Source organism: Triplophysa rosa, linkage group LG22 (assembly GCF_024868665.1).
Source record: "Triplophysa rosa linkage group LG22, Trosa_1v2, whole genome shotgun sequence".
In the NCBI taxonomy this organism is placed as follows: Eukaryota; Metazoa; Chordata; class Actinopteri; order Cypriniformes; family Nemacheilidae; genus Triplophysa; species Triplophysa rosa.
Window position 1 is genome coordinate 16,187,761 of NC_079911.1, and position 14,382 is coordinate 16,202,142.

A 14,382-nucleotide genomic window follows, 5' to 3' on the forward strand; every position below is an offset into this window, starting at 1 on the left:
CATGTTAAAGGCCAGTTAGCTTCATGTATATTGTTATTTTATTGTCTAATTGCTTAAGAATATACCTAAGCTTAAAAAAATGCTAATCAGAGAAATGCTGAACAACAAAACCAAAGGTAAACAAATAGCCAAAACAACCAAGAGGCAAACAACACTAGCACAAGGTAAAAAAATGACCAAATCGTAAACAAGCAACAAGAACAATCAAGCAGTACATAAATAAACACATAAAAAACTAAAAGTAAACAAAAGCCTAAACAATCAAACAAACAACACACAGACTAACCAAACACTAAACAAACAAACAACACACAAACCAATCAATAAACAAAAAGCCCAAACAATCAAACAAACGACACACAAACCAACCAAACACTAAACAAAAAGCCCAAACAAACCAACCAAACAATACACAAACCAAGCAATCACTAAACAAAAAGCCCAAACAACACACAAACCAACCAAACACTAAACAAACAGCACAAACAATTAACACACAAACTAATCAAACACTAAACAATCAGCACAAATAAACAAACAAACACACACACACACACGCACACAAACCAAGCAATCACTAAACAAAAAGCCCAAACAATCAAACAAACGACACACAAACCAACCAAACACTAAACAAAAAGCCCAAACAGTCAACACACAAACCAACCAAACAATACACAAACCAAGCAATCACTAAAGAAAAAGCCCAAACAAACAATACACAAACCAACCAAACACTAAACAAACAGCACAAACAATTAACACATAAACTAATCAAACACTAAACAATCAGCACAAATAAACAAACACACACACACACACACACACACACACGCACGCACACACACACACACACACACACAAACCAAGCAATCACTAAACAAAAAGCCCAAACAATCAAACAAACAACACACAAACCAACCAAACTCTAAACAAACAGCACAAACAATTAACACACAAACTAATCAAACACTAAATAATCAGCACAAATAAACAAACACACACACACACACACACACACACACAAACCAACCAAACACGAAACAAACAGCACAAACTATCAAGCAAATAATGGACAGTACATCAAAACACTAAACAGAAAGCCAAACAAACAAACAAACAACCCCAAAAAACAACCAAACACGAAACAAACAGCACAAATAAACAGTAAACAAACATAAATGTAAACCCGTAATCTGTATAATTAGAATGCAGCAGGTAACTAGGCACCAAAACACAAACAGGTGTGTGATTGGCTCTTACTTTCTCTGTTTTCTCTCTAGTTCATGGTTGCGTCCCTCTTGATTTTCCAGGTGCAGTTTGGTGTCTTGAAGTTCATTTGCCAGCCGCTGGCATTTCTTTTTCAGCTGCTGCACTGATCGCCGAGTCTCCTCCTGATCGGCCTGCACATCTGCTAACTACATACAAACAGAAAAGACATTTTTACAGTTTTACAGGTCAACATATGAAACATCTGATTCTGGTGAATTTCAAGTATATGTGTGTGTTCTACTAACTTTTCTCTCCAAGTGTCTCTTGTTCTGTTGTTCGGTCTCCAGCTTGTCATCCACCTCCTGCTGGAGTTTTTTCTTTGTGAATTCTGCGTCTCTGATGGCACGTTCATATTTCAATCTCCATTCACCCCCTGACAGGCACAAACACAAACAGATACATGTTGTTTCATTGTGTCGAGCAGGTTTCTGAGCGATCACTGACAGATGACTCAACTATTGGATAAATGCACAGCTTGAATACACTACAAGTGGTTTTGTATAAAACCATCAAATTCATAAATGTAAATATAAATGAACCATTCTTTGTGTTCCTTAGCATTGTAAGCAAAATCCTTATTGTACATTATGCACTACACAAATTCACTCTTATTTACTTTAATTGAATTCAGATTTTAGAGTGGTAGTTCCCACAGTTGTTATTTTTTACCAGAATCATCATCACCGTCGTCCAACTCGCCGTTGAAATCTGATGCTCTGAGAAGTCTGGCCTCCATGATCTCCATCTCCATGGATTCCATCTGTTTCTTCACCGTGTCAAACTTCACCTACGTTTTATAATGAGATAAAATGAGGCGTTTTCAACAAGCAGCCTGGTTACACCGTAACCTCCTGCCAGATGATTTTTTTTCGGGATTTTTTGTGAAGCTGAGCTTCCGACAAAGTTGAGCTGAGAGTTGATGTACCTGCATTTCCTTCATGTCCTTCTCGAGACGTAACCTCTCGCTGGTTTCCGTCTCCAACAGCTGTGATGTTGACTCTGCAGAGTTCCTCTCATCGGACAGCTCTGCTGTCAGCTCTGTTATCTATGTAAAAACACAAACATTATTTATGCCATCATCTATTGCAGATTAGTACGTAACATTGAATTTATTCTTTTCATATAAAAAAAAGAAAACTGTATTTTAAGAAAATAAAAAGCATTGTTACATATCTTTCTAGAGTACTTAATTCTGATTGGTCAGCCCAGAGTTTTGCTATTCATCAATACACATCTGATGTTCAAGTGCCATAAATGAATAAGGTGGCTATTACGGGATCCTTCCCCCGCTCTTTTAAAAGCCACTGCTCCATGTTTTCCCAAATTAGATTGTCCCGGCCTCAGGATTTCTCAAAGGAAAGTTTTGTCACATTAGGGGAACATTTTTGTCTCTAAAACACGAACTAAATCGAACACAAACCGTTTAATTCACTTCTGCTTCTCTCCATTTTTCTGTTAAAACCTGCTATGCGCAATTCTGACGTCAAACGTGATTCATCTCTTACTTTACTCTCAAAACGATCTGTGGTCAGTCGCAGCTCGTTTCTCTCCTTCTCCACCTTTTCCAGCTTCAGTTTCAGATGCATGATCTCCTCCTACGAGTCAATGAGAAACAAGAGTAAGCGGTGCGAAACAAACAACGCAGAATATGTAGATAAGAACAAGAGGTTTTGTTGAGCTAATATTGTGATTTATCTGATTCTCTTTTTGCCTCAGCTGAGTTCAGGAACGGGCCAGACAGCAATGCAGAATTGATACTTTTAGCTTAGATTGAGACGTGACGGAGCAGAAATCAAAGGGATGTCTCGGGTATAGAGCTGATGCAATAAGTCAAACACACAAACAAACTCTCACTTTCCTCATCTCCAGCCAGATCTGGTTTGCTGATTTCCAGCCTGGTCTGGGTGGTTTAAAAGGGGTTGGGACCACTAACCTAAATATATCCTGGCTGAATTAACAGGACTGCATTTCAAATCTGTTTACCAATTCATAAGCTCGCCAAGGCTCTGCATAGCGAACAAACCAAGTGACGAAATAAAAACATCTCAAAGGACTCACATCCTTTCCTCGAATCTGTTCTTCTGTGAGCTGAACTTCCACCAAAGGCCGTACATTGGTGAAGATCTTCCACCAGGGCCAGCCCTTCACACCACGGTTCTTTTTAATGTTCTTCTGGATGCAACGGATGGCCATGTCCTGGATCTGCTCAGAGAGAGGGAGAGAGGATGAGAGAGGGTATATATCTGGGGATTTACATTTCAGCATTACGTGGTTCAGAACAAACATCGAACAAACAAGCTGATGATACAGATCTCCATCTGTGAAGGACATACAATAACAGAAAGTGCGAAACAGCTCGGTACTGTATGATAACATCAATGTTCCTGATGCAAACACAGAAACATAAACACAACAGAACAGATTTTATGGTTATGGAAAATAATATTTAAATCCATGTTATTAAGAATTGTGAGGCATTAATTAAAAAGCACGACTTCAATCTTCAGTTTTTTGTAGACAGAAAAAAACATGAAAACTGGTATTTAAACCTGATTAAAGGGATCATTTCCTCATCTACGAGTTCCAAATCTGTATAAATGTCTTTGTGCTGATGAACACAGAGAAAGATATTTGGATCATATGCTCCTCTGACTCAAAGACATCAGCCTTAAAGTGACAGTCCGCTCAAAAATGAGAATTCTGTCATCATTCTGTCGCCCTCAGATGAGATGAGATTTTTTTATTATTCTAAATTCTTTATTTGGATTTATTTGTCTATATTTTATCAGATTTACCAATTTGTAACATTTGTATCTATGCTGGTCAGTTTTAACAATAGTAAAATTGAACTGCTAGAAAACCTTGAGAGAACATTTTGAGAATTCTTGGCCACCATCGACTACCATAGAAGGAAAAATGACAATGGTAGCTTTAATAATGATAATGGTTATATAATAGATAATAGTTAATGGTGGCTTTCCTACTGTACATTCTTCAAAATATCATCTTTTGTGTTCAACCGAACAAAGAAATTTACAAATACATTTTTCCTACCATGGTAATCAATGGTGGCCAAGAACTGTTACAAGCATTCTTCCAAATATCTTTTTGTGTTCATCAGAACAAAGACATTTGTTCAGATTTGGAACAACATAAGGGGGAGTAAATGATGACAGAATTTTAATTTTTGGGTGAACTGTTCCTTTAAAATCGGATTTTTGAGGAATACCTCACATTGTATTTCATGCACTTTTTAATCATTCAGGATCTCTCTCAGCATCATTAAAACATCAACCAAAAAAGACACATCTCACTGACAGCTGTCAGTGCACAATAACAAATACAAGAGAAATACATGTTTACATTCTTTACCTTTCTTTTTTTAAAGGCCTGTCGGGACAAGAAGCCCCTGCAGGCTGCCTGGAACAATGTGATGTTCTGTCTGGTGTGTTCATCTCTCTGAGCTTCAAGTTTAGCCACTGTTCCAGCTCTGAAGAACACCTGACACACAAAAACAACCACATACATGATACTCTTAAAATGCCAGTGTACAACTAAAAGATGTATAAACGAAACATAGCATCAACTTTTCTAAAAGAGGCTGCTTTGTAAATGCAGTTCAAGTTCAAATTGTGCACAAACGACTCAAATTTTTTAAAAATGATCTGTAAATGATCTGCAGACTTGTTTGTCAATAAACAGTGACATATTTTATTGTATTTCATTTCATTTATGCGATACAGGCTGTATACACAATATGACCAAACTCAGTAAATCAATGTCCATTTAATGTGTTTTTGAGCTTATTCTTCATTGCGAATAACAGCAGAAGCCAAGCACAACTGACAAGCGATGTCAGTAGAATTGTAAATCGGTGTGTTTTGTTGCCCGAATCCTTTCGTGAAGGGTCCTCGACATTGTAATCCATTTCTGAGCGCGCTTCAGCTGCTGCAAATCCTGAAGCCAATTGCAGCTGCCACAAAATAATGACTAACTATTCCAACTAATACGGTCAAATAAATCCCCATTCTTCTGGGAGTGTGTCAGGCGGGGCTTGTTTACACACGCTCATGTTTTTTTTCTGGAGTCTTCAGCCGTCCGTCATTTTCCAGCTGATGGGATTAAACTGCGGCGTGCCAGCGTCTGTTCAGAATGATTAGCGGCGTAGCAGGACGCCATAAAACCAGAAAAAATAGAAACAAAATATGCGGACAAACAAACCGGCTCACGCTGGGACGAGGGGTTTCTTGCGTCTGGTCAAAAAAACAACACAGTGGTGTGCTTTAAAATGCGAGCAACTTGTAGTTTGACAGGCGACAGAGTCAAAGTAATGTAACTAACCTACAGTCAAGCCAATCATTTGTAGATACACTAATAAAAGAGAAAAGATTAAAATAAAAATAATTTTATGACTATACAAATATGTATTTATTGAATATTTATACAACTTAAAAAAGCACTAAATCCCTGCTGAATAAGCAATGGAACCCTGCCCAAAACACAATAGAAAATGTAATGCATTTCATGGTTATAATGGGAATTGTACTGGTTTTCATGAAAACTATAATGGTGTCTTACTGGTATGTGAGGAATTCTATTGGTTGGATGTTATCTGGCAGATAAATCCTATTGGAATAATGCCTAATACACACTAAACACTACAAAAATTAATTTTGTAATGGTTTGAATGGAAAAAACAAATGGCATTTTGATGGAAACCAGTACAATTTCTGCGATGATGCTATAACACAATATTATTTATTACAGCACTGTTTTTATGATGCATAAACAATGAGGGTTTCTCATTAAATTATCAATTTACATAAAATACAACTAATAAACTAAAGACAACTAAAGCTAAAGTAACTTTTGCCTCAATGTCGCCATCTGTGTTTGAAACATAAAACTGCTGGCTACGTTAGATGCTTATCCTTTACATCAGAGATGCACCAATACTAATTTCTCCACCAATACCGATTATTAAGTGATTTCTGCAGATACCAATTCTAAAAATTGAATTGATATTTTTTAACTTTCTGAATGTTATTAATTCATATGATGACTTTTAATATTGAACATCAAACTGGTGATGTTTCTTAACATTTTCTATATACAGAGCACAAATTCATTGCATTTTACAACGATTCCCTATAATGTGAAAAATGTCTACCGATTATTGGCCGATATATCAGTGCATCTCTATTTTACATTGATTGAGGTCAGATGCCAAACTGACAAAAAATAGTATGGTGCCCAACAGCTCAAATGAAAAATTATTATTATAAACCTACTGTTGTGAAGAGTAAAGAGTCTGATATTTTATGGATTTGATCCAAAAACTGTTTTTTTGGGGGGATTTTAAATAATAAAACCGGGACAATAAAATAGTAACATCCATTACTAATAAAACTCTGACTTACCTGCATCCCACGATGCGGTACACGAACAAACTGAAGTGTGTGTCTGTGTGCTTACCCTGCTCAGTCCCATGTGATAGCTGCTCTTCTCCAGTTCCAGAGACTCCAAAAGTTCCTCTGCTGCCTGTAACAACACACACACCATCACCTCGCACATGTAGTTCACATTAGTCTACACGACTAAAACACTACTGACCTCTGTGTAGATCTACAGAACACACACTGCTGTACAGTCCCCAAACTGTCCGGCTGACCCCTCTCTCACGCAGAGAGGTCTTGAGAACTCGAGCGATCTGAAAGGCCCCATCTTGATTACAGCACTAAAGGGAAACTGGCCCCTGACAACTAAAGAGTCATTGTTTGAATCCGTTTGCAAAGAAACCCTCCTCTGAGACGCTGATACAAGAGAAACGGGGTACCTCTCTTTCTCTGCATCGTTCACTTTTCAGCGAGGGACTTTCAAGACTGACCTCAACACTCATGTCAAACCTTTATGACTTTCTTTCTTTCTTCAACACAAAAGAAGATATTTTGAAGAATGTTGGTACAACATTGACCACCGTGCGGACACAAAACCACTGAGACATTTCTCAAAATTATTTTGTGTTTTACAGAATTTGAATGACATTGGCAGTTTTTATTTTTAGGTAGTCTGTCCCTTTAAACCACCTTGGCATGTGTGAATTTGGAAGCCTATCTGCAGTTTACACTCCCAGGACCACATTACAATTTGGTTTTTGCATAAAACACCCCTTTCCCTAAACACAGGGCCAAAATGAGATTAGGAGGCCCCTGGACAGACATTTTTCAAGCTGATAATTGCGCTACGTTTGGGCATTTAGCGAGCACTAAAGCCCAAAGCAATTACTACATTTTTTTTCTGTGTGTTCTGTGTGTATTGATTCGAGTCGGAGGCCCAGCTGGGATTTCTCGATTAACCCATCACAATAACCCAGTCAAACTCACAACACAACAGTGTAAGCACTTCTTTTTCTGTCATTCCTAAAGCTCCCCACGAATTCATTGCTCGCATGCTTATTATTCTTATAAACACCGACTCACTCGTTTCTCGTCCTTCACGATGTAGTTCCTGCCCAGTTTCTTGGTCAGGTGAGGGGCCAACACATCAAAGCGCCGCCGGAACTCAGAGAAGACCATGTGATCGGGGTAACCTGCAAATAGCAGACCATGGTTCAGCTGGCTGGCTTCAGCTCTCGCTATAAAAACAAAACTAAATCCTGCTGGCTATGTAAAAATGAGGAATAATAGGGTGTTTGTGATTAGCTGTTATCTCTTCTTGCCTTGTCTATAAATCCTCAAGCTGTCCAGCAGTTTGAAGCCACGAATTTGAGTCCGGAGTAACGCCACATCCAACTGCATGAGTCCAGGGTCACTTTCCCCAGGGGTCTCCGGGGATCCGGAGGTCCGCAGGGCCTCCGCTCGGGGTAAGAGACAATGCACAAAGTGGACCCTGGATCTTCGTACTGTGTCCACCAGTGCATCCTGATAGAAAATGGAAGATATATTGCTTTTATTATTTTGTAACACTTCACAATAAGTAAATGAATTTTAAATGCATTAACTAACATGAACTAACAATGAGCAATACAGTTTTTCAGCATGTATTTATGTTCATGTTACTTAATGTCAACACAATCATTTATGTTAGTTCATGGTGCATTAACTCATGTTAATAGTTACAACGTTTGATTTTACAAAGGTATTAATAAATGCCGAAATCAACATGAATTGAAATTGAAATAATAAATGCTGTAGAAGTATTGTTCATCATTAGTTCATGGTAGCTAAATGGTCCTCAAACTGGGGGCCGTGGTCCTCAAACTGGGGGCCCTAAGATGGATCCGGGGGGCAGAGATTTTGTGGCATTTTATGAAATATAGAAATTTATCATAGATTTTATGCAATCAAACATCAGAAAAATAAGCCCACCAACCAAAAGAATTGATGTTCCAGCATTGTATAACTGAATATGTTTTTGGTTTAATCAAAATTCGAAGTTTAAGATTATAAGTCTTTATTTGGGGGGCCACGAAGCAATGCAACAAACATTCTCAGTCTCTGCATTAGTGCACAATGTTCTCACCACTTGAAGTTTAATCTGAAGACAGAGGGATTTCTTCTTGACAGCAGCCATGCCTGTAGTAAAGGTCTTCCTCATGCTGGTTGCCCGACGCATGGCAAGCTGAGAGACCCCCTCCAGTCCAGCAATGGAGCCGGTTAGAACGGCTGCGCTGTTGGAGCGGCCCGCAAACATTGCACTGATGCTCTTCCTGTCAAAACCAAAGAACAAACTACAGTCTGTTTTCTGTTTATTTAATCCTGTAAAGTGATACGAGGAATATAAAAACACAATGCAAATGCAAAGCTATTATAAGCAGTTCTTATTTATTTTACTAGTGTACTGACGAGTGCAAAGCATTATGGGTAAATCTTACTTCTGGGTATTCTGCAGTAGACTGGCCGCATTTTAAGGTGTGGGGTTTAGCTTGGCGAGGTTTAGCCAACCACTCGTGTCGTATTCTATCCAATCTGTCCCATGACTGTGGCCTAGCAGGAAGTGATGCGAGTTTTCACTCTTCAGCAGCACTGTGTGACCTGCAGAGATGAAACACATCCATTGGTCTAGGGCAGTACTTTACTATGTATTTTAATGCATGAGAGAAAGAGAGAGAGAGAGAGAGAGAGAGAGAGACACCTTTGCTCTCCCCTTCTGCAGGGCCGTAGTAGCTGAAGAGTCTTTCCAGGAATGTGTCCTCTGATCCTCCCGGCTGCAAAACCTCCTCCTCCATCAGCCAGAACAGACCTCTCGCCTCATCTGTCCGGGATATGGTGCGTATCTGACCCACACACACAAAATGACAGCAAGACAGTTTCAATCAAGTTATTAGCAAATAGATTTCCAAGCCTATGGAAGTGTATAAAGGCCGTCTTACCAGGGCTTGACTAGAGGATTGATCAACGACAGCTACCGATCGAGAAGGACTGGGCTCCAGGTCATCCAGTGTGATCTCAATGTTTTCCTAGAGGAGCACAGATCATAGCTTTAACTACGGACAACATCCATGCATCAGATGAAGAAAATAACCAGAACCAGATATCAAAAGTTCATTTACATCTTTGTAACGCTCCAGCTCTTGTACAAAAGTCCTCTCCTGGAAAAGCATCTGCAGACGTTCCTGTGTGTAGTTATGACAGAGTTCCTCAAACGTGGCACCGCGTTGGTTCTTCACCTGACGTGGGTTCTGGAATCCGGGGGTGTCCACGATCAGCAGAGAACAGAGAGAATGTTGACTGGACTTCAGAGCTCTGGAGATAAATCAAGAGAGAACCGAATTAGTGTTTTGTCTATATTAAACAGACTGTGGTGCTCGCAGATCACTAACCTGTTAATAAGGGACACCAGAAGCGTGAAGACTTCGGAGTATAAACCAGACGCCATCGACTCTAAACATTCGGCTGCAGTCGCTTTGGATGCTGGAACGCACACCAAAACACTGCTTTAACTTAAGTATGAAACGCATTTATCACATAATAAAAAATGAAATCAAATCTGGTACCTGAGATATCCGTATCGTCTGTACTTGGCCGCACGCTGGAGGAACGGGGATGGGAGCCCTTGCCCTGCGGTTTAAAGATAGCGGACGAGAGATCTTCCAGAGAGCAGCCCAGGAGATACGCGGCTTTCTGCGCCCATTCGTGCCGAGCAAACTGCTTACGTCCCGCTGATGGGGTCAGACAGGGAAAACAGTATCACCACAAAACTCACTTGACACACAAGTATAGCAAAATACTGCAATAAGTTTACAGCTATTGAAAACTCTCTGGTTAAGTTTCAAGAGAACGAGGAGAAACGTTCATCTAATGGATTGAGGATCAAAGACAACAAACAATTGTATTGGCATTCAACACCAGAAAGTGGAAATACACAGACTTAAGCGGGAAGGTAGATGAAATTATTATAAATAAATAAAAATATATCAAATAATAAAACCACATGTCGTCAGTCCATAACAGAGGGTGAAGAGAGAGAGAGAGAGAGAGAGAGAGAGAGAGAGAGAGATTACCTGTGTCTGACTCTGTGTTATGAGGGAAGCAGCATGCAACATTTGCAATAAAAAAAAAAAAATTAAAGTGGTTAAACAAAAAACAACTGTTACACACAAACAAATGATGTTAATCACTAAAGTATAAATGATGCATGATAATGAATATCTAAAACACATGCACACACAAATACATGCCACCTGTTCCTAGAAGGCCAAAAACTAAAATGCTTATTATGTTATATGACTGGAAAGGCTCTACTGACTCTTAGTGGACAGAAGTAAAAAATACACTTGCTACAACAAAAAGTGTTTTTTTTGCAGTGTGCTGCATGGAACACACATCTCTTGAATTAATTTCTGAATACGGTACTTACACAGCTATTCTTCTCTGTAATGAATGCACAAAGACATTAGCATTGCTTTTGACTCACGAGCAGCTGGTAGTTTTACCTTTGGTGGCCCCAGCGGCACCCAGATGATATATAGCCCCTAAAATCAGCCAAACTGTTCTCTGTTCTTCAATGGAGATGCCCAGGACCTTCATGGCTGCTTGTAGCTTAGTGAACTGTTGAGCGGCTATCCGTTTGTCCTCAGGCTGCACAACCAAAAAAGACACAATGCGAGTGTGAAGAACAGATTTGTCATTTCATGATCACAAGAGTGTTATCTAACCTGCATCTAACCTTGGAGTGAGGGTGAAGCCCAAATGCGCTGTTCTCAGCAAAGTGATTGAAGTGAAGTTCAGTCCTGCAAGAGACAAATATGACATTATTATAAACTTCTTCAAAACCATCAAAACAGACCAGGCTGGTTTGATGGTTCTCCAGGAGGAAAAACTTCTTGTGTTGTTTTTGACGATAGAAAAATTTATGTGATACAAAAAATGGCCAAGCAATGTTTAAATAACAGAAGCTAAAAGTTAAGCAATAATACATTTTAGATGTAATGTAGTTTGCTATATTCAAACCTAAAGTATGCATCTGATTAGGGGTGTCACAATATACTTGTATTGTATTGTCAATAACCGCGATATTAAATACTGGGATTACCATTATCACTATGATAATAATACACATGATGATAATATCGTAAATATTTCATCACCAATTAAAAATTTTGAAAGCTCTCTCTCCCTGCCTCCCTAAACTTAATTTGCATGTGATTCATGGCCATAAAGAGTAAACACAAAATATGAATTTGACTGATAGCATTGTTTATAACAAAACAAAACAAAAAAAAAAAAAAAAAAAAAAAAAAAAAAAAAAAAAAAAAAAAAAAAAAAAAAAAAAATAATAATAAAATAAATAAATAAAATAAAATACTATAAAATAAAATGCTGAGTCCACTCACTTTAGAGCTGCATCTGCTCCTGCCATCAGAAAGTAAAACACATTGAAGCTTGACTCCGCCTCTGGTCGTCTGGTCACCCTGAACCTCTCCAGCAACATGGTCTGAATAAAAGACGTAAACCCATTAGAGACACACCCATTACTCCCCTCATGAATAATCACGAGTAATCACTCGGCCTACCTGAACGGATGCAGAGGCCACCTGCCCCGCCTGGTCAAAGTCCAGAGAAACTATGTGTGAAAAGCGACTGGCATTCCCGTTCATGGCCGTGCTGCAGTTCCCGAACGCCTCCAGGACCGTGTAGACCGACTGCCATTTCTCAGCTGTGGGGACAGAGAGTTCACAACATTACAGGCTGATACAGGCAGAAAACTCACAGATACATCTCTATCTCCAACAAAAAAATCACCTGAATAGACTTTTCCACTGCCGGCAGCGATGGTGACCAGGTACTGCAGCAGATGCTGGCAGCTGGTGGACTTTCCACTGCCACTCCTCCCCAGCATCACGATAGTCTGGTCCTGCCGCGTGGTCAACAGCTGACGATACGCAGACTGGGCGATGGCGAAGATATGAGGAGCCGTTTCTTCTCTCCGACATCCCTTAAACATCTGCATCACCTGAGACAGACAACAGACCGTCTCAATTCTTCTCAAAAACACAGCAGTGAGTTTAGGACCGTTGTGTAGGGTTCGTACCTTCTCCGAGTACATGGCAGGAGTGCTGAGGGGGTTGATCACCAGCAGGTTGGATCCGGCGTAGGTGTGAATCAGGTTTCCGCCGTAGCGCTGACGCAGACTGTGAAGGATGCTGGACTCGTTGAGGTAGAGAAGAGAGGAGAGATCTTCCACTCTATCGTATGATAGAGGATTCGCCTGACAGACAGATGGACAGGAGTCCCAGTAAACACACAAACTAATCAAATCTAACCTGCTTAAGATTAAAGTGTCCACCAAATGCAGAAAGGTAAATGTCCACCCACCTTCTCCACATCATCCTCGTCAACCTCCAGCAATGTCCCATCATGCTCCAGTCTGATTTTCACTTTGCCCTCTGGAAGAGACCCCGCCTCCGTCTTGCGATGTGTTGCTACAACATGAAAAAGTTTATAAACCATCTCTGTGGTAAAGTCTCCAAGCAAGCATATCTAAGCAACATGCAACCTAAGTAAACTGGACACAAAGTATTGGTTTGAAACTTTTTTTGACAAATTCATAGGCGTAATTTGCAGGTGTCGCCACGTCACATGTCCCCACCACATTTTGGAAGAAACTAAGACATGCTTGCGGAAGGTGTGTATTGTTCAGGGGCCATTAGCGGCCAATGAACGGACCGCCCACTGTATATGATAAATATTCCCAACGAGTTATTACAGAAACAATTGAAGTATTGTTTTTGTCACCTCTTTTCAAAACAAAGTTACGCCACTGGACAAATTAAAACCTGAATCAACTATACAAGAGATCCGTGTAGTAATTATTCTTAATTCAGAAGTTTTAAATACACTGTGAGTTGGAGTGGGATGTAGGACTTTGTATTGTAATATATTACAGTATACTGATAATATACTAACCCAAAGAGAAGCCATCTTTATGTACAAGCCAGACTTTCTCAGTGTTGTACCAGGCCTTCTCTGCCACAAGCTGCTCTTCTGTCTTCACCTGCCACAGAAACACAGAAACAAGTCAAACATATACACACACACACACACACACACACACACACACACACACACACACACACACACACACATGTTGGGTTTCCATGTTTTATGGGGACATTCCATAGACGCAATGGTTTTTATACTGTACAAACTGTATATCATATTCCCTACACCTAACCCACCCCCTAAACCTAACAATCACACACAACTGTCTGCTCTTTAAGATTTTCAAAAAAGTTAATTCTGTATGATTTAAAAGCTTGTTTCCTCATGGGGACAAAAAAATGTCCCCACAAGGACAAGGATTTTGGATATTGCCATCTTTGTGGGGACATTTTGTCCCCATACCGTAGGGTTTACCCTTCCCACACACACACACACACACAGGCATCTATGTATATTACTGAAACATTAAAGGCATAAAATACACATTCTGTCAGCATTTACTCAGCCTCTTGTCATTATGACTTTCTATTGCAGAACAGAAAATAAGCTTTTTTAAAGAATGTCGTTAACTGGCCCCCATTCACTTGCATTTGTTTTGTGCTTTCTTCAAAATATCTTGTTTTGTGTTCTGCAGAAGAAAGAAAGCCACACAGGTTTGAAATGGCAT

The 14,382-nt window shown here is 39.6% G+C and overlaps 1 protein-coding gene across 1 annotated transcript in view; it reads right to left on the reverse strand.

The window, feature by feature from the left end:
* Positions 1-14,382, reverse strand: part of myo18aa (myosin XVIIIAa) — a 29,056-nt gene that overhangs the window by 9,968 nt on the left and 4,706 nt on the right. The window contains 25 exon segments of the mRNA XM_057320891.1: positions 1,264-1,418; positions 1,518-1,645; positions 1,942-2,059; positions 2,198-2,317; positions 2,778-2,867; positions 3,331-3,474; positions 4,645-4,773; positions 6,748-6,813; positions 7,752-7,861; positions 7,991-8,192; positions 8,794-8,980; positions 9,146-9,305; positions 9,406-9,547; positions 9,644-9,730; positions 9,824-10,016; positions 10,094-10,184; positions 10,268-10,432; positions 11,207-11,351; positions 11,440-11,503; positions 12,107-12,207; positions 12,287-12,429; positions 12,516-12,726; positions 12,805-12,981; positions 13,089-13,195; positions 13,680-13,767. Of these exon segments, the coding sequence (XP_057176874.1) occupies positions 1,264-1,418; positions 1,518-1,645; positions 1,942-2,059; positions 2,198-2,317; positions 2,778-2,867; positions 3,331-3,474; positions 4,645-4,773; positions 6,748-6,813; positions 7,752-7,861; positions 7,991-8,192; positions 8,794-8,980; positions 9,146-9,305; positions 9,406-9,547; positions 9,644-9,730; positions 9,824-10,016; positions 10,094-10,184; positions 10,268-10,432; positions 11,207-11,351; positions 11,440-11,503; positions 12,107-12,207; positions 12,287-12,429; positions 12,516-12,726; positions 12,805-12,981; positions 13,089-13,195; positions 13,680-13,767 (3,323 nt within the window).